At 37.3% G+C, this 21731-nt stretch overlaps 1 protein-coding gene across 1 annotated transcript in view; it reads right to left on the bottom strand.

Annotated features, from left to right (window-relative positions):
• Positions 1 to 21731, bottom strand: part of b4galnt4b (beta-1,4-N-acetyl-galactosaminyl transferase 4b) — a 108221-nt gene that overhangs the window by 45534 nt on the left and 40956 nt on the right. The window contains exons 4-5 of the mRNA XM_053492041.1: positions 9095 to 9193; positions 1688 to 1783 (exon numbers count right to left, since the gene is read on the bottom strand). Of these exons, the coding sequence (XP_053348016.1) occupies positions 1688 to 1783; positions 9095 to 9193 (195 nt within the window). The remainder of the gene's footprint in view (positions 1 to 1687; positions 1784 to 9094; positions 9194 to 21731) is intronic.

Raw genomic sequence — 21731 nt, 5'->3', positions numbered from 1 at the left:
TTTGACATGTCAGTCACGTTTGTTTCCTATTTACTGATTTCCTGGCAGCTGGTAACGAGGTTCCGCTACTCTGAGAGGTCTACCAACCATTATAAGGAGAAGCCATGCATCCAAGCAGCATAAACGAAGAGCTCACGCTTTAATGAACATCAAGATGCTTTTTTTTTTTTTTTACTGTACAAAGCACACACTCCTCACACTCCGTTCAATCCATCCCAGTGAAGTCCATGTGTTCGGCAGAGACTCGAAATGACGTGTTAAAAGCCAGTTCTTTAATGAGCGTTAATCTTTTGTCCAATTAAAACTTGAGGGATGCAAGCACCAAATAGACACTAACTGATGCACAAGCTTCCCGTCTATGTCTGGGGACCCAAAGATGATTTTCACGCAGAGTTTGAGTTAAACGAACAAACAGTGCCTTACAACAATAATTTGATTTGTTTAACAATATGGACCAAATATTTCATTGCTATATTTAAGTTAATTTCAGGGTTTGATCTAGCTAAATACTGACTAGATCAAACACTAATCTGACTTAATCAGTTTTTTGTTTGTTTTTTACTACATTTTTCTTACTAAGCGGGCTCGTATTCCAAAAACACTCAAATTCAAATTATTCGTTCCACAGCCCAAAAAAATAAATACATAAAAATTATTAACACAAAATATAAAGAAAATATAAAACAAATTAACCTTTAAAAACTTTACCCTTAAAAAAGGAAAAATAAATCCTGCCAGGTAAGTGTTTCCGTTTATGCGCGCAGATGCTGTGTATGTGTGTGTGTGTGTGTGTTTCTCTCTCTTGTGCTGCGGAGTGTGTGCGTTGTGTGTAAGCGTGCGTAATTTGACACTGTGCCGGTTCTCACACACTCCCTCTCCCAACAGATACTGTAGGGAGAAAATTGATTTTTAACCCCTAATGAGACTTTCTTTTGCTTTACACGCGCGCACACACCTGTGTTATAAGAAACAGCAGACGCATGCTGTACACACACGCTTTCAAACACAAAATAAAAGATGTTTTACACACACACACACACACACACACACACACACGGTCACAGTGTTATAGTAAACAGTACACGCGTGCGTGGATGTTGATTATACCAGTAAGAGATGAGTACTAAGGGCCAGAAGGGGAGACGATTACCCATAATTCCACAGCACAAGAAAGAGAAAAACTGTTGGCTCAGTTGTGATCACGTGACACACGGCATCAAAACAAAAAGCGCATGTGTGATACATGATACGTTTTCCAAGTCAAAATTTATTAAAAATCTTTGCTCGTCTTGTGGAACGCTTGCTAACCACGTTACTCGTAATCCGAGGTTTTACTGTACATATCTTTCCTATTAATTTCACTATAACTACTTTAACAATCATAGACATTACTTTAAAATTAACAAATGAATGCAAAGTTGAAAGGTCTTAGTTATTTAATCATTTTAATAAATAAATAAAATGTAAAAAATTGGCAGCAAATTATAAAAAATATAATTTTATATAAAAAAAATAAAAATAAAATAAAAAAAGAATCCCTTTCATCTATTTACTCAATACCTAATTAGGGTTTACAAATATTACAAAATACATAAAAAAAACATCTGATTATCGTATTATCAATTAATTATTAAGATGTACAGTATTAAGCTGATCAGACCCAAGGCTTTGGTTTTGGTTTACTCACATGTGGGTACAAAGGGAAGTGCAGGTTCTTCCTGAGCTGAGAGACTGATGAGCCGCACCAGTCCTCAAACACGTGCAAGTTGGCCTGGCCTTTATACTGCAAGAATATAACAAGAAACAGGGTATATAATTATCACAGCATCAAGGGCAGAGTTTTAGAAAAAAAAACACTTCCTACTTCTGTCTTTCATTACTTCTAAGGGATCCCTATTTCTTACTCTGAAAGGTCAGGCTGCTAGTCCAAGTCTTTCTAAACAGACAGCTGACTGGTACAACAAATGACTGAGGACAAGCAAGGGGACTAAAAAAAAAAAAGAGAGTGACAGAGCTGTGCTTGATAGCCATCCCCAGGTTAGATTCCTGCATGTCCAGTTCAGGCTCATACAGCCTTCGTCTTGTGAAAATTGGGTCTGTGAATAGGAACAACCCCAGGAGAGGTGAGAGAATGTGTGAAAGAACTACAGCGGGTGCTCTGGATTTGGCTGCAAATCAACGCCATGCGAGGTGTGAAAGCAGGCTTCATAAATGCACTTGCTGTGCCATCGGGGTCATTTATGGATAACGGCTCATACGGTGTGTGCCAAGCTGCTCAGGAATTCATGGGAAAGGAAAAAATCTTTGATTGATATATACATAAGAGACAGAAACCGCTGAAGCTGAACACCGCTTAGCCCCACTCGTATTAAAATGCACTAAAAGCAATTTCTAAAATTCCAGAAAATAATCAAAACTCAAACTGTCCCCAGTGTCCCTGAATTGAGCGGATAACTGTGCACTGAGCTGCTGCTGATACCATCTCACACACTGCCTCCTCCAATCTGGCCATCAGTTCCAGGTCTTCTCTTCACTCTCGGGTTTAATTTTAGCCTTTCTAATTGCGGCCAGTGTAGGGCCTTGGCATCCCACCTACTCGGGTTGGACAGCGGGCATTTCAGGTCTCTTTCCAGACAGACGTGGCAGACACTTCGCGGTCTCCTGTGCCGTCCTATGTCTCATACATGCCAATCACACCAAATATTATACAGCATGCACGTCTCAGCTATTAAATATTTCAGCAAGTCCTCTAATCAAATCAGAAAGACTTTCCACGAAGCCTGTGTTAATAAATTATAAGAACAGAGCTTATCGTTCTTTGTAATCATATCCTTGGCTGCTCCCCATTCCAGCTTTTCGTTTTAGTCGGCCTCATTTATCAACCTGGATATGAATAAATTTACTTGCAAATTGTTTCGCAAAAGCATTTACGAAAGACATGTGGTAGTCTTGAAAATCCTGAGAGTTCAGGGTGAAAAAAAAATGCAGGTCAATTTATTTACAAGAAGAATTTCTGTGAGCACACAAAATACAAAAAAAAATAGATGCAAAAATGTCCTTAAAAATGTAAAGGTACAATTGTGTTCCTTTATTTTCATAACCAAACGATTATTTTTATCGAACACATTTTTGCCACTCTGCACAGCATTTATGGATTGCTATTTTTTTCAAATGTGTTATAAATACCTGCTTACAAGTCAATCCTGCAGAGACACTGATAAGACTCATAACCTGATATAACAGCTTTTTTTTTTATACCAAATATTCACCAAAACCCCAAAATCCCTGTGCTATCAGCAGCATTTCTCGTGCTTCTCTGATAGCATTCATCTAAAAAAAAAGAAGAAGAAGAAAAAAGGAGCAGAGCACTGCTTAAATATATTCAGCTTGGATAAGGGTGTGCTTTCAGCCACTGGTGTATAAAGGGGATGGAGTGTGGTTGATAGGACGTTTCCTTCTATCGGACCGATCTCTCCGCACTTCCAGATGAAGCCCCATTGATGCATTCCCCACACGTTTCCCACGGACAAATAATGGAATTCAATAACAGTGCTGAGAAGCTCGTAAATCACGAGGTGAAACCAAAGGTCATTTCTGCACCTGAGTGGGTTTATGCCAAGGATGATGGGAAGGATTGGAATTTATTGTGCATCGAAGCCATGCTTCTAACATAGCAGAAGAATGAGACACAATAATTATACTTAAATCACTCGAATAAGAGACGGTGTCATTTAAATCAGAAAGGCTTTATCCTGACGTTCTTCTGAGCTTTATCTTGATGTAAAAATGTGTACAAGTCGACACCTATTGGTGAGCTTTTAGTTTAAATCTGGCAACTCATCCATCACACTACCTAGAAGAAGGGCCACTAGGGACCACCCCAGACTGTTGCCACCATGATACTGCTTCCTGTTCACTGCATGTGTCCTTTCTCTTGGGAAACAGGAGACAGAGACTACCCACAGTGATAGACCGAGACAGAGATTAGTCAACAGCGTAGCTAGCAAAGTCGAACATGAATCATCTATCATCATTCAGGATGGTTTGCAGCAGGGAAGAGTGTAAGCACAAAAACATTCTGATTACACTGACATGTTTTCAACGCTGAAGCATCGATCCGTGCCGCCTTTATAAACTCTTGACTTGGGTGTTGCAAATTTCTTTCACTTGACTGGCGAGATGATGTAAAGACATGCCATAACCTTTTTTTTTTTTTTTTTTTTTAAAGACTAAATTCTTCACCTTTAGTGAAACTGGTATCTGCAATTTCCATATATTTTCATTCATATCATATTATTTCTACTGTATAATGTTGATTAGAGATGAAGAGAAGCGATTCAGTTACATACACACACATCATAAATCTTTTGTGTAGTAATTCCTGTATTGCCACATTGACTCAAATTGTTTTGTTTTTTTATTTCATTTTAATTTATACAGTTTATTTGAAGGGTCAAAAATGTTTCTAGTCATCTATAATCCTAACGATAGTGCACTCTAAACGTCACACATTGACAGACATCACATCATCCTGTGTAGGTTTTTTAGAATTGTAACAGAATAAAAAAAAAATTATACTGAATCGGAATATTTATAAAACTGACATTTTCAGAATTGCGATACAAATTGAAACAGCAATCATAAACGGATTTATCATGATAATATTATATTATGAGGTGTCTTGTGTCCCAAATGTCCATTATCACTCACTTATCTTCTATACCGCTTTATCCTGTATTCAGGGTGGCGGGGACCTGGAGTCTATCCCAGGAGGCTTAGGGCACAAGGCAAGGTACACCCTGGACAGGGTGCCAATCCATCGCAGGGCACACACACACACACACAAACACACACTACAGGCAATTTGGAAATGCCAATTAGCCTAACCTGCATGTCGTCGGAGTCTGTGGGAGAAAACCCACCAAGCACGGGGAGACCATGCAAAACGAGACAGGAATCGAAAACCTTGAAGATGCAAGGCGACAGTGCTAACCACTACACCACCTTGCCACCTGTCCGTTATCAGTATAAATTAATGTATTATAAAATTTACACACAAAGTCACATGCTCTACATTTAAAAACCAACAAGATATGATGAACTTAATGAAATGTAAATCAACCCTCACAACAAGGTTTTTAGACTCGTTAAAAAAACGTAATCCGAGATATAATGATAAGAAAGGAATATATTGTACAGTAATGGTGTTATATATTGTAGCTGGATATGTCCCTAAGACACTGTGTCCTAAAATACTTAATTTCTTTAATATCACAGAAATCTCTAAACTCAATTTTTTTTTTCCTTTTTTCCTTATTTATTAAAGGATATGATGAAATACTTTTAAAAATGTGGACTTTCAACAAAACAACTTGGTTCCTTTATCACTTATATAACAGCCATAAGACATAGTGGGACTTCTGACTCTTATAAATGTGTGTGTGTGTGTGTGTGTGTGTGTGTGTGTGTGTGTGTGTGTGTGTGTCTCTATCAATATATATTTTTTAAAGATCTTATATGGTAAGTATCCACCATACACCCTTACGCAAAGAGAATAAATGTTCTTATACTGTATTAACTGTCGATATATATTAAATGATTTAGTGTGCTAATCTACTGTTAACTTGAAAAGATTTTTTAATGTTAATATTCATCAATGCTACACTAACTGATACTAACTAATAATTAAAAAAGATATTTATATTCAAAATATATTCACAATATACAGAATAATACATGTTTTAATATATTACAATATATTGAAAAATACATAAGGAAATGCCACTTTTCATATTGAGATAAATATATTAAAATATATAGCTTAATGTATGTAATTTTATATTCAACAATATTCTTACAGTGATATATTTAATCTGATTGTGTATATATATGAGTGTGTTTTTTTGTTTTTTTTGTTACAATATGCTTATATGTTAATGTAGTTTGGACAAAATGGACTTTACAGGCATTAAATCAGAGCATTTAACAATCTATTGCCATATATGTTTTTCTGTAAGGGCAAGTCCTTAAGCGGATACTTACAATACTCTATAATAATGCGAACCTGTGATTTGCTTTGCAGCTAAAACTACTGTTCAAAGTGTTATTATTGTAAAATAATCAACACCTCGAAAGCCCCACTTAAAGCTTTATGCTCATAGCCCTTCGGTGTATACACTAGTCCTAGAGTTCTCTTCTCTGGCTCTGCATTCCGGTTAAATTGTTCACCTTGAGGAAAGGCACCTTGAGGAAAGACTCATTATCTGATCCTTCATCTCTTCCTTTAAAGCTTAGCTTAAAACATCCCTTTTCTTTCACACATCATCTCTTTAGGGATTTTCTCTGGACTTACTGAATGGTGTAAGTATTACACACACCTCTGGTACTGCTATAATTATGTTGCTTTATAACATGCCCCTGAAAAAGCAACAGCTTTCCATTTCCATGCTGTATCCTGTAGGTATTATCCTCGGATATATCACCTCTTTTCCCCTTGCACTCTGGCAGCCATGTTACTTCATGGCAATTGTCTGTTTTGGAGACATTGTTATGCCAGATAATCACACATTTAGATCTGGCAGAACATCGGGATTCTGCTAATTAATAGGGGGAGTAATGAGGCGGCGAGTGGCAGAACACTGTGCTCTTCATTACTGCCTGATAAGAGCTTGGCAGGCGTGTTTTTTCGCTCTGGCTTTGACTCGATGTGACGAGCTCAAGCGTTTTATGGTGATTATTCAGATAGGTCAATAACACATTCAACTTGCATTCATCCGCAGGGATTGCACTAAACATTGTTATAAAGCTAACATTACCGAGAGACTGACCTGGGCTTGTTGGTTTTTTTAATACACCGAGTTAGAGTACTGAAGGTTGTCATGTTTGCAGGTGACTAACGCATCTATATTTGGAGAGAAATCATACAGTGCTGCAGAAGGACTGGCGCATCATTGCTTTTCCTCCTGTCCTTCTGGCCACCTGTTCATGTAATTTTAGCATAATTCCTGAAGGGATGGGGGGAAAAAAGTGTGGGCGGATGTTTCCTCAGAGAAATGTTTCTGATTGGGGGGATGCAGATAGACAGAGAGGGGAGTTTGACATATTATAGAGCGATCGTTAAAATGTCTTCCTAATTACACTATTCCCTTTATAAGAGGAACACCACTATAAAGTCAAAACTTTAATATAAGGGGGGAGGACTTGATACTAAAGCAAATTATTTTATAGACTCCGCAGGACTCATCATATAAACTATATTAACAGGTTCCGTGCTTTTTTATACCTATGATGGAAGAGAGGTTGAGCATCCACAGGGTGGTATAAAAAAAACATTTAGATTTTGACCAGCATAAAAAAAATTATAATAAAATGAATCACATTTTTACCTTTGGTTGAACACTAATAGAGTAGATGTTATTCAGTTTAATGGCGATAAACAAGAACAAGGAATGTGTCAAGCCGCATATAAATACTCAGGATATACAGATTGCATTTCCAGATTTAAAACATTAAGCGACACTATTAATGCGATGTGGGGTGGGGGTAGAGGTGGGGGTTTTGAAACGGTCCAGTAAATGTGCAAAAAAATATTACACCTGTGTATCATATGCACTATTTATGGATGTACCATTTTTTTTTTTTGCAATGTGTAACCTCCAGCACTAAGTGTGCTCTTTTACAAAATCCTGGTCACAATAGAATTCATTCTGCCACCACGCAAGTTTTTTTATTTCAGTTTTAATTTCATTTTAGGGCTAAAAAAAATTTACCACAGGATGAATTTCTTTGGAGCAGGAGTTCACACTGGTGACATAATATACTGTAAATGCGATGCAATATAAATGCTTGCTTAGGGACCCTTGAGATTCCATACCAAATAATCTGAGTCTTTGCTTTCAGGATAGTTTAAAAAATACTTTAGTTTTTTTTTGTTTTTTTTTACATATTATAAAAATAAGCATTATGCCTACAGTACTGTGCAAACGTCTTGAATTTGTATTGTTTATTTATGTACATCTCCCCTCTCATCTGTTCCAACCACTCAGCATCACCAGTATACTAATCATCTGCACTTTTCTCACTGGTTTCATGCTTGCAAAGCTTGCCCCAACTTAAAATGAGAGGCAAAAAAGTCCTTCAGGAAGCCTGGAGAACTATTTCTCAAGACTATATTAAAAATACAGGCCTCAGAGTGGCGCAGTGGTACAGTGCTTTCCCTATCATCCGGACATTGAGTTCGATTCCCGGATGATGCTGTAACCTCTCGCAGCCGGAGGTCTAGAGAGAGCTGATTGGCCGAGCTTTCTCAGAGGGGAGATTGATCACAGCCAATCAGGGGCGTCTATAAGCTAGTAGTAGCTTAATGTGGGAGCCCCGTAGTGACGGATAGGAATTGGACACAACTAAATTAGGGAAAAAATAGGAAAAAAAATTCCAATTAAGTCAGGCTCTTTGGAAGCAAAATATGAAGAAATGAAAGGTGACTCAAGACTTTTGCACAGTAAGGTACATTTAATATTGTATATAACTGCATAGTGATAATGCCAAATAATAAGGCATATTATGGATTAATGGGATCTCGGTCTGTCCATCTATCTAATCCTACATAATTTTTAGTTATAAAAAGGGGTGAAAAAGAAAGTAGCTGCTAATTACATGCTGCTGTGATGTTGCTAATGAGTGAATGTGATTTCCTAAAGTAGCACATGTTCCTTATCAACACAAAACTTCCACAGACTACACTCTGTATTTAGTGTCAGTACAATCTCACACATTATTACAAAGTCTCGCCATTTTCGGGTCCCTGTAGATCTGCCCTGCACCATAACCTACTTACTGTGGGTTATGTTAAGTTCATAGGCTATCCTGTTCGTTTTTATGTACAGTACATTACTGGGACATACAGTCCTATACTGAATAGTGCATGTTTTCATATAGAGTCAGCAACTGAGAGAAAGAAAAAAAGAGAACATGACCGAGGAAAGCTAAATTTCCTCCTGCTTTTACCACTGTGTACACTTCATCCTCACCCAGCCTCTGGAGGATAAACATTACAGCTTGTAAAAGAAATGAAGGCAACCAAATGAGGCTTTACCTCTGGTTTCCATGGCAACTTGAGGAGCTTCTGGCTGAGAAGTTTTTGGATCTCTGGTTTGCTGTATCTTTCCTGCTCAAATTCACCAAGCTCATCACCCTGGAACAGAAAAAAACAAGTTCTCAAAATTCCAGCAACACACAATATGTGTGTGTGTGTGTGTGTGGGAGAGAGAGAGAGAGAGAGAGAGAGAGAGAGATATAGAGAGAGGAAGACTTTTATACCTTGGTTCTGTATTAGAATTCACCTAAAAGATTTTTTTTTCAGAATGGAAGACCTCAGGCTAGGCTGTTGAAATTCAGCTCTTATGTTTTAGAAGATAGATCAAAAGATATTTATACGCAGATTTTTAAAAAAGATTGAGTGTTGCTTTAAATGAGTGAAAAATAAAGCTATATCCTTTCATTTCTGTCCAGAAAAAAAAAATACCGGTTAGATCATTCCAAAGTTCTTGGTTTTAGAGAATAAACTGACACACATTTACTGTTTGCTTTTGCCTTAAAAACAACTGGAAATGCATTTACATTTAAAGGGTTTTAACACAGTATGAGGTATAATGCCTTCATAGCTTCCATGGTCATTCAACTCATGTCTCAATATAGTCAGGTAACACTCATAACCTTTGTTACAACTGTGTTGCTTTGAAACTGAAAAAAAAGTCACCACTTCAATATCACGGAAATTTTAAATAAGACTATTTATAATAAAACTATTAACATGTCATATTCTGTTGTAAAGTTTGACATGCAGTTCCTTGAATGTCCACTGGGAGCTGACTTCAAAATTGAGTCAATGAGGATTGACTCATTTTTGACATCAGCTCCCAGTGGACATTTAAGGAACTGCATGTTTTATCCCTTGCATGGTGGCTTCATTTTTCAGAACTGGAGGTAGCCTCTTGAAATGAACACACAAAAACATGAGTGAATCAATAACGCCTGCTGTTTTAACTTTTTGCATTTTTCTTTCGTATTGGCCAGGGCTTACACAAAAAAAAAAAAAAATAGTTTTTCTCTGTTGTGACCTCATATAGTAATACCATGAATAATACTCATCTCAGCCGTTCTGTGTGAGCCATTTTAAGAGCTACAGGCTAACAGATAGCAAACAACTGCTAATAGCTAAGCGAGCCTATTAACCTAGCCTTTAAGAAGTGCTACGGTTCACAGAAAACAGCACAATAGGATTTATACAATATTCTTTCATCTTTTTGCGTCTTTTCAAAGAAAATCCCTTGATAAGAAAGAAATATTTCCCTGTCGCAAAACAAAACAGTTTTTACATCAGGAGACAAACGCACACTGGTCACGTTAAGCTAATTTCTAATAAGCTTCCTTCTCACAGGGCAAGTAAACAGAAAACTAAATGGTGGTGTTGTTTACGCAGCACATCATTGCTCAGTTGTCTCTGAGGCTCAACAGGGAATACTCTTCAACTGATGTGTACAGGTTTCTGCTTCCCTATTAACACTAATCCCAGTCAGGCTTCGTCTCCTAATCCCTGCTATATCGCTGCCAAACAGTCACCATGAACGCAGTGCCTCGATGCAGAGCACAATGAGAACCACGGCAGAAAATCCCAACACTAAGTCCTGACAGCCAATACAAATGATATTTCATCTAGCCACAGGTGCGACCAATTAGCGAGCATTTTCCTTAAATCTTGCTGCTTTAAAAGGAAAATCTCATTTTACAGACTTGTGGGAAAGGAACGCAATTAAAACCGATGATATTCTGTCTGTAATGGATTGTTCGGTTTACAAGCGGTGTGTAAAACGTCATACCTAAATCACTACCACACACATAAATGCCTGGGTAATGTGTGTAATCAAATCAAATCTGTTACGCTTCAAAGAGTGTGTAAACTCTTAACACCTCTTTGTTTCGGCAAACAAGGGTGACAGGTGGACGATTAGAAAAGACAAACGGCGCACTCGAGAGAAAGAGAGAGGAAGAGATAGACGCCGTGGACGTACTGTATAGAGAGAAAGACATCGAGACGGAGACAGTGTGTGTGGGTGAGAGAGAGTGAAGCGTGACAATCATGTAATGTTTAGAACTATAATCCTGGAGCCCAGAAGCTGTCTCTGATAATGACACAAATGAGACAGCTGGCACTAAACTGACAAACCACCAAAGACGAAGATGAGCCCGAATTATGATGGCAAAACTCACCTCGTTTATAACTCACCTGCTAATGAGGTGAGAGAATTGATATATGCATTAAAATACCAGCTTCCAGGCACATCGTGACATAATTTTAGCCAGAATTATACCCAAATTATAGCCCATAATAGTTCTCAAATCATCTGCATCGCTTTTGTGACATTTGTGTCATATTTTCTTCCCCCCAGACTATTTCTCATACAAACCTCGCAAACATCTCTAATGATGTCAACGAATAACATTCATAGCACATAAGATTTTTCAAACATGACAACAACCTATCTGAGCTCCGTGAAATAATGAGGCCATGCCCAAAAAACGTTGCCTTTCCAATTAAGCCGTGCAGCGTGACCCCAGTCTCATTTAGGTGTCGAAATGATTGGCCTCAGAGCCGCTCAGCCTGTACGCTACGGCTATCCGCTGCTGTCTGAGCGTGTGATGTTACTGACCCCGGTGCTAGGAGGAGTGCAAGCTGACTCATAAATAAATGAGCTCTGGGTTCCTTTTGCCTCCATCAGCCGGTCGACAACGCAGGAATGATAACCAGCTCCTGGCACCAAGCAACTGCTTAAGACATGTGGCAAGGGATATCGCCAAGGTTAATGAATTCCACCTTGTTAGATTAGCAGGGCATGGAGCAGAGAGGAGCGGGACGAGTGGCACAGGGCAAGAGGTTGAATGGTGGTTGCAAATAAAGGCTGGTAGGAATCAGCAGTAATGACTGTATTTCTCTTTCTGGATGCAGTAAACAGAAGCGTGTCAGACTCCATCACGGAGGAACTTTTGATGTTTCTTATTGTTTGGGGAAAGCTGAAACAAAGGCTCAGATCAGGAAGCAGGCGAACCTGTCCAAGCTTTCAGAAGGAAAACAATTTACCTAAGAACATTTTTCTCCAGGGCATGACTTCCATGATTTTTAATAGATTTTGCTGAAGCCTTGTTGACATGAAGTGCATATTTTTAGCGCAAGTGGAAATTTTTAAGCTGCATTACATCTTAAAGGAAACTGACAGAGCAGCCGAACCCTTCGAAATTACATTTCATATCCGGTAGCATTTTATAAAAAAATGGAACTACACTCAGGACATCCTTCTGCGAGCCAGACAGGTGAGATTTTGGTTGTGTTTATTAAAATACAGCCATAAATTAATATACCCTGCCCAAGATATAATAGTTTGATGCCACAGAAGTATGTATGACACGGCCACTAGTTATGTACAGTACATTGAGCCCACAACTCTACCATGTATCATCAAACATTGGTTATTTGAGAGCAATCAGTGACACGTACAGTATATATATATGACTCAAGGGTATATTTATCGATCAATGAATGATGCAATAAGTGTAATATTAGAAATCATCCTCATGCTTGTTTCTGTGGCCACAATAAGTTCAGTTAATTGACTTTATCAATTAAATTTATTCATCTTAAAATTAAACCCTAATTTGACATGTATTTCATGCACACAAAACAGATTTGTGGCTTCATGGTAATTTTTTTTGCTTTTTAGCTGGTTGCCATTGTAGTGACTTCAAATAGGTTTTTCAGTGACCTGTAATATTTCGTCAGCTATCAGCATCTTGGGACAAAAGGAATATATTTGACTTATATGCAATCCACTATACTGTATACATGTACCAAGTGTTTAAACGCTCTGTCAGGTCAACACCACAAAGTTATTAATTCAGCACTATCCTTTCAGGTTTTTGATATGTTCCCAACCCAATTTCAGTCATTTTAAATCTTCTTGAGAGATAATAATTTTTGACAAAATAATTTTTTCCAAATTTATGTCCACTAATTTGAACATTTTCTTTGGCTAGACAGTGTATTAGGTGTGATGTTTGACCTTATGCATAATTTTGACTCTGTAGCAGGTTGAAAAAAACTGATTATTATTATTATTATTATTATTATTATTATTACTACTACTACTACTACTACAGCACCCTTTTTTTTTTACTCAAAAATGCCACTTTGTCAGTCTGTTTGCTTTGCATTATGCATTTCCTGTTTGTTATAATAGCAATGTAACAAATGGATTTGCTAAGGATAATTGAGGTCTCGGTAGGGTAAACACAGAAGCTCACGGAAGCTTAACCCACAGATTTTGGATGTTTAATGTAATTGCTTTTTCGTTTAATAGCCTAGAGTTTACCCCAACCCCCAGAAGTCTCCATAACTCATCATTACATTTTAGTCCTTTCAGCTGGAAAACTCTTACGCTGTGGGTGATGCAAATGGAAAGCATGCTTGAATATAAAATTGATATTCACACTATTTATAGTACCCAGCGTTAGTGAAGGATTTCTAGGGGGAAAAAAAATCTATTTTAAATTATTCAACGACAGTTTTAGACAAATATTTAGACAAACCATTTGGACGGTAAAACTGTTGGTACAGTCAGGGTGTACTGTATCTCATGAAATATGGACAATTAATTTCCAAATTGGCGGCACGGTGGTGTAGTGGTTAGCACTGTCGCCTTGCACCTTCAGGGTCCGGGTTCAATTCCCAGCCAGGCTCGATTCCCATCTCTGGAGTTTGCATGTTCCACCCACAACTCGGTGGGTTTCCTCCAGGTACTCCGGTTTCCTCCCACAGTCCAAAGATATGCAGGTTAGGCTAATTGGCGTTCCCAAATTGCCCGTAGTGTGTAAATAAGTGTGTGAGTTTGTGCCCTGCAATAGATTGGCACCCTGTCCAGGGTGTACCCTGCCTCGTGCCCTACAGTAAGTCTCCTGGGATAGGCTCCAAGTCCCCGCGACCCTGAATACAGGATAAAGCGGTATAGAAGATGAGTGAGTGAGTGAGTAATTTTCAAATTAGATCAAATGAATTTAATATAGGGGGAAAAACACATATTTATTCTGTATTTTATTGCAAAAAGAATGGAAATTGATGATGAAGCTGGAGAAACTTTACGGTAAAGCAACTCTATGGGTTATAAATGAACAATCTATATATAAAACCACCATGACTGCTTAGTTTGCAGCTTTCTACTAGATGGGAAATCCGTTCTCAACTCAGCATTAATGTCATTCCTCATTCTCTTTTAATTTCCCTCTCCTTGATTGAAATGCCAACTGTAGGGTCCGTTTCCTGTTTTTGGCTGACTGTTCTATAGATCACTCACCACGGTTGTAAGTAGTTATTTGGGTTTACAGTAAACCAGTCTCTCTTATCAGCAAGACAGTTTCAAAATGTTATGTTGCTTTTTTGCATCATTCTGTGTAAAAAAAAACAACCAGGCGAACAGTGGTTTTAGATATTTAAACCTGTCAATCTGGCACCAACAAATGTGCAACAGTCTCCTAGATTACATTTTCCCTCATTTTGACCCATCTCTGCATGAGTTTATACATTCTACTGCTGTTGAATGACTCGGTAATTGCATGAGACCTTTTGAATCTACTCAGAAATGATGATTATAGTCAATACTAATCAATTAATTTTACTTACCTTTTGTGCAATCGTTTGTGAAATTACTTAATTAAAAACAGAACAAAAGGCAATTATATTATATACATACATATATATATATACACACACACACACACACACACACAGGTTAATCATTTGGATTGATTTTGATTCATTGACCCAAATATTACATGAAACTACTTATTAATTCTAAGCCTTGTGTGTGTATGTGTGTGTTTTACCTGCTTAGAGGAGAAAGAGGCTCACAAAAACAAGGGTGTCCAATATGACTAAATATGCATATTATGCATGCTTGATTTCACAAATTTGTCCCTAATTTGCTGCTATTACAAGAACAACTTCCGTTATTCTTGTCAACGAAGCATGAGGTATTTGTCCGACACGTTAATTAAGATTACACATTTACAGTATATATAAAAATCTGTCCTCAAAGTCATCCCTGCCTGGCAGTCGTACTCAACCCATCGAAACGCATCTCATGACAACTCAAACTCAACATCCTCCGGTACCTTCGCTTCCTCACGCCGACCTCAAAAACATTCTTTAAGCCACGTCTGGAGACTGCTAAAAGGTGTCAGAAGACTTTTTCCTTTTAAAGTGAAGGACCTGTACAAAGTCTTACACACACCAATGAAAGGCCGGTCCACTAATACAACTGGCCAGATAGATGTGAGTGGAAAGTCTAGATGTCTGGAGCTTTGCTCCCCTGAGTCTCTTCAAAGAAACAAACTAACCTTAACTTCCTATGAACACACAAGTCAACCTGGCTCTCTCTCACACACACACACTGTTTTGGAGCAGTGCCAAGTCTTACAATACATCAAGAGTTATCTACAGCCTGAGTTATCTAAGGTCAACCCTGCCAAAGCTAATAGTAGAAAAATACACACTTTCATAGCACTGATACTATTAAAATCGGCTTAAAAGAATGATAAGAATTTAAATACGGCTGTGTAAAAACACTATTTTGCCATTTTTGACGACATCCTAGACAGGAAATTACTTCGAAATCTCAGTTTTAATTTCCTTCTGACTTATATCCACGGAATTAGCTGAAGAGCCACGTAATAGAACTGTATCAAGTGTAATTGTGTACTGGTAACTATTAGAAGTTCGTCTCCTGAATCATTGCTTCTCTGTTTAACCCTTTCACACCTACATTTTTTTCACACTAATTTTTTTTACACATCTATCCCAGGAGACATGGGGCACGAGGCGCACACTCACACACACTACGGACAATTTGGGAACACCAATTAGCCTAATCTGCAGGTTTTTGGACTGTGGGAGGAAACCGGAGCACCTGGAGGAAACCCACCAAGCACCGATCGAACCTGGCCGGCAAACAGAGAATAAATATTTGTTTGCATACTGTATAAAACGTCCAGGGCCGGTCATCATTATTCATTTCCCCTATTTGTTATATTTCTATACACAACTCATATGTGCTTATTTGAAACATTTATTGATACGCCAATAGAACAATTTCTGAAAAAGTTTATGATTTAAATAATGTGTAGAAGGCTTAATCATTTGCTAATCTTTTAATTATATGTCCAGTTTGAGTGCAAAATTAGATACAAATAAGATTGTTGCACTTTTACTCATCTTAGCAAGTTCTTTTCGAGTTTGTCTATAATAAAACATTTATGTTGAAAATCACATTACATTACATTACACACTACATTTTCTTCTTTTAAAAGCTTTAAACTGTCACTAGAACTGGTTTTGCCGCATGAGGGAGCCATGATTTTGCTCAAAAAAAAAAAAAAAAACTAAGCAGAAAGGTAACACTAAAACACTCAAGAGATCAATGCAATCACTTTCTGTACAAGAGACTTGAGATACACATGTATGAGACTGTGTTTCATTTGCTGTGGTTGGCTACATTTGCTTTGTCGAGGTTTCTGAACGCTTTTACAGTACAACCTTTTGAGACTACGTATGTATATGTGTTTCTTCGTAATGAAAAAGTTTGTGTGCAACAAAACTAAACACTGTTTTTCCTGCTCCAAATCGCTGCTATAATTCAATTCAATTTTTATTTATATAGCGCTTTTAACAATGGTCATTGTCCCAAAGCAGCTTCACAAAAAAAAAAAAAAAAAAAAAAAAAATTTAAGATTTTTTTTTTTTTTTAAGAAAAGAAAATATTTGGAAGTGTGTATGTGTGAGAAAAATGTGTCTAGATAATAATTAAATGAATGAATGATGAATGAAATGTCTCTGATGAGCAAGCCAAGGGTGCTATAACTAATTACAAAAGTTTTCTATATGTTTTTCACAAAAAAACAACCAACATAATTCTCATTATTAATTGCATATTTCCATTGCCTGCAGGTGGATTTATCCATTGTTACAAAACTGTGACAGGTGACAATGGTGATTTTTTTTTGCTTTTTCTTTTTCAAAAATCTTGCTATGATATACACTGATCAACCACACTATTGAAACTTAATGTTGTTTTATATTGTGTGAAGGCTGGATCATAAACCCTGAACTCTTTCCCTGCTAAGCCCCATACTGTACTGTATGTGTCAGGCTGTGATGCACAGAGTGTTCTGATACTGTACCTTTCTATCGTGGCCAACATGGACTTTTTTCAGCAACTTGTGCTACATTGACTTGTAGGGTTGGACTGTGAGATTAGACCAGACAGGCTAGTCTTTGGTCCCCATTGGCAGAGGTGAGCCATAGGTGCTCATGAACCTGACACTAAAGAATCCGGGATGCTGTAAAGCAATGGTTTTAAGAATTGGGTTCATGGTCCCTTATGGGTCTGCAATTTCAAACAATTTGGTTACAGTACTGAAAAACAACTCACAACTAGTTCACCTAAATTGTCTTTAAAAGTCTTTATACCTCGCAAAAAATAAAAAGTAAGTCAATAAAGTAGCGTCTACTTTATCCTAATGTGTTTTGGTGCAGAAAACCTCAGGAATATAAAGGCTTATTTTGCTAAAAATTATAGTACAAATTTAAATAATGTGCAAATGATGGAAAATTGATTTTACATTTAAATAATAAAGTCTCTGGCTGGCTTGTTTCCTGGGAAAAAAATGAATAATAATAATAATAATAATAATAATAAAAAAGTGTGGTTTTTTTTCCTATGCATGTTTTTTTTTGCACTATTTACAAGTCTTTTCAGTTTCTGACCTGTAGTGAGGTAGGATAACCTGTGCCTCTCTGTAAGACCGTTTCTGCTTAATCTTTCCCTCTGAGGGATCCCAGTCTTCACACACATCTATTTTAATCAAAATAATAAATTCACATCTCTAGTGCATGCATGTCTGTTAATCAAGTAATATCATAGGTGCAAGAGTGCAGAATAATGATTATCAGTACGACTTTGACTTGGCCTTAGATAATCGCAGCCATGTTGATATTCAGTTATTCAGCATGACTGTAAGTGTGTCATATAATATTGAGTGATATTTTGGACATGTATGCAGAAATGGATCTCACTCACTTTGTATCACATTGACTAGTTCATTAGTTACATATCGCATATTTTATGCCACTAATGTGTCACTAATGTACAGTAGTAAACATTTTAAACTAAAAAGTAAACATCAAATCAGTCAAGACAAATTAATCAACATAATTAGTGATCACTTTTATAAGCATATCCAATTCACTACCCATTAAGTTTCAAATGACCATAAAAAGAATTTTTCATATTCCTCATTCATGTCTAACGTGTGACCCCACTTGACAAAACTATCTTGTTTTAATTTGGTATTTGTAACACAGCCACCCAAACGACGGTCAAAGCTGCGGTTAACCACTCCAGAGATTTATAGACAGGCAGAGCGGCGGACAGCCACGGTTGCTAGGCAACCCCGCCATGCTGGCAATCAGAGTGAACGTGCTACACCTGGCCGGCAGGTTACTTAAGCTCCCAGAAACAAGTGCACTAATATTTAGATAGCACCAGGTCTGGGAGCGTTGCTCTGGTATAGGACAAGATGAAGAAAAGAGAAAACTTAAAAAAACAAACAAAAAAAAAAAAAAACTGAAAATGAAGATAAAGAAATGAGAAAAGAAAAAAATAATATTTCATAATCATCATAATATTTCTATGTTTGTTTCCACAAATTCAACACTATTTGTTCTTTATTATCAGCCTGACTGAAGACACTCCACCTCAAACACAACTTTGAAAGATATGTTTAATTTCTGCAGCTTCAGAGAATCTCTAAAAGCTTTAGAGGGCTGTATTTTCCCCAAAAGCATACACTAAGCATTGTAGCATTACACTGCATCCAACACTTCATATGACCAATGGCTTCATGCTGAGCACAACAGGCAAGCAATATAAACAACAATATAAAGAGTCTTAGAGGTTTGCAGAAATCAATTTAGACTTTTACTCAGGTGAACCAGGTTGTGTTTCTGAAGTGTTTATCTCAAATAAAAAAAGGAAGCAAAAAGTGTATAAGAACAAATTTGTTAAAAGATACGAAAGGTTATTGCCATAATAAACAGACCGAATTGTGTTCACTGCCTATTCTAAGGTGTTTTTATTATGAGTAAAGAAGTAACCTGAGACTCTGGGAGAGGGAGGTGTAGTGAGAGTGGGATTAATGGGCAGGAAGAAAATCAATCATCGGAACAGGAGAAAATCAATGGGACTCAATAGGAACAACGTGCCCAAGTCCATTCTTCATCAGAGTGCAGTATATTATCAATTACGAGCAGAAAACAGGCCACAATGGACCCCCACCCACCACACACACACACACACACACACACACGCATTCACACACGCAACCCTTCATACTTCATGCTGCTCTTATTAGACTGCTCTTACAGCTCGCAGTCTGCTTTCTAAAGGGACGTGCTAGATGGAGACGCGTCTCTCATTCACTGCAAGTCAGTGGATCTCCTGCAGAGCTAGGCTTCACATTTCTCTACTACAGACTCAGAAACTCCATCTTCATTTAGAAAACACATCTTCTCTCCACCACCGACTGCTCTTGTCTCCAACATACCACTGAACGTCACCAGTGCCATGTCAGTAAATGTCACCAGTGGCGGGGATTAAACAGATTTAAATTGACCTGCGGGTTTAAGAAGCAAATGAGTAAAAACACAGACATGTACACCTTTTAGAAATTTGCTTTTTAAGAAGGATCCACATAAAAATCCAAGCTTAGGGAATTTCAAATTGCTTGCTATTTATCACAGATACAGTAATAACTATATAAAGTAACCATAATGGTTTTGTAGTCTCTCAGTAGTGGACTTGATGTAGTGGTTCAATAGAACACTGTTTGCCATTTCAGCCACAGGAGACTTCCAAAACTATTTACATGCATTATTGATAGTGAGAGAGTAATTGTGAGTGAAAAATGGAAATTTGAAATAAACATGTAGGATTTCACACGGTTGGCTAAGAAATGTACTGTAGAGAAGAACAAGCATATATTCCTCTAGATAAATAAATAAAAATAAATGATAAAAATGCTAAATATAACAATACTGACATTGTTTACCCTATGAAAAATGAAGCATACATATTCTAAATAATTGGGATTGGCTCCATGCTCCCTGTAACCCTTGACCGGATCGCAACCGTGCTGATATTCAGTACAACAGCACTCCTTCTCTTGTGATATTGCTTACATATATATCGTTTTCTAGAAAGAAATTTCCAAAGCAGCAGTTTAAAAAGATAAAAACTTTTTTTTTCAATACAGTAGGTAATTGTTTTTTTGGAATACTAAAAAGGTAGCAAAACCGTCACCTCTTTTCTGAGCACAATGACGATATTACGAGTACAACTTACTGTATATAATCCTATGGTTTCATTTCCAGGTAAAGGCACATACTGCCACAGCTTGTTACAAAAAACAAATAGGAAAAAGCATTAATGGTTAGTCATTCACAACAAAGAAAACCTTGGTTATAGTCTAGCCCTTGCTATATTGTTCAAATCTTACAATCTGATTCCACTACCAATCTATAATACATCTCATTTGTTATGTAGAATAAGCAGGCACTACATAATATATTTTCTAATATTGATTATTATATAAAGAATACATTTTATAGTATTGACATTCTGTTTTGTTGTGTAGCTGCAAACCATGGCAGAAATAGAATTCGACAAAAAATAACAATAATAATGCTTCGCTTTGTGTGCCTTGTGCTACATGCTTCACACAATGCCTCGCATCCATCTGGGGCACAAAAAAACACGGCAGTACAATAGATGTGCTGCACTGTGTGACACATCTACTGCATCTGCTGCAAAATGGTTTTTTTATTTCTTCTGTTCATTTCAAAAAAAGTAGGAAAATGTTTCTGATGACTACATTTCTTATTAATTTGAACATGCAAGTATGATGTTTACCCAATAGAAATAGCCCATTACATAGCACATTTATTATCATTATCATCTTCATTAACATCTTTAGTAAGTGCTTTATCCTGGTCAGGGTAGCGGCGGAGCTGGAGCTTATCCCAGGGATAATGGGAGGTGGGAAGAATCTAGAGATCCAGGAACCCTTGATCGAGCCAGGATAGTACCAGAATAGAACCAGTGATTTTGCAGTTAGCAGCCTCTTCACCTTGCAGAGAAATTTCTTTCTGTATGTGTACAATCTGACGGCGGAATTCGATAAACACTAAAAAAACATTTTTGGATTTTACTAATTTTAGCAAATCATCAATATTTGACACAATGTTGTCTATAACAAAACCACTACATAACATTATTTTGGAAGCGTCCATGTTCCATGAACAAAGCACAACATGTAGCCGCCTGATTTTTGACAAAAGACAAATCAATCGCATCGCTTCTATCCCGTCACATGATCAGCAAAGCGCAGATACCATCTGTGTTACAAAACAGCTAAGTAAGTGGTTTTAATATGTTCAAAGGGGTTTTGGAGAATGTTTAAGCCAAGAAACTGTTACTGATATTTAATAAATTAGATAATGTCCACGATACTGTGTGATTCAGCAGAAATAACCTTACAATACGTTAATCTACAACGATGATCAAATGATCTAC

This window comes from Clarias gariepinus, chromosome 3, assembly GCF_024256425.1.
Source record: "Clarias gariepinus isolate MV-2021 ecotype Netherlands chromosome 3, CGAR_prim_01v2, whole genome shotgun sequence".
Taxonomy (NCBI): domain Eukaryota; kingdom Metazoa; phylum Chordata; class Actinopteri; order Siluriformes; family Clariidae; genus Clarias; species Clarias gariepinus.
This window is presented reverse-complemented; position numbering and strand designations above follow the sequence as displayed.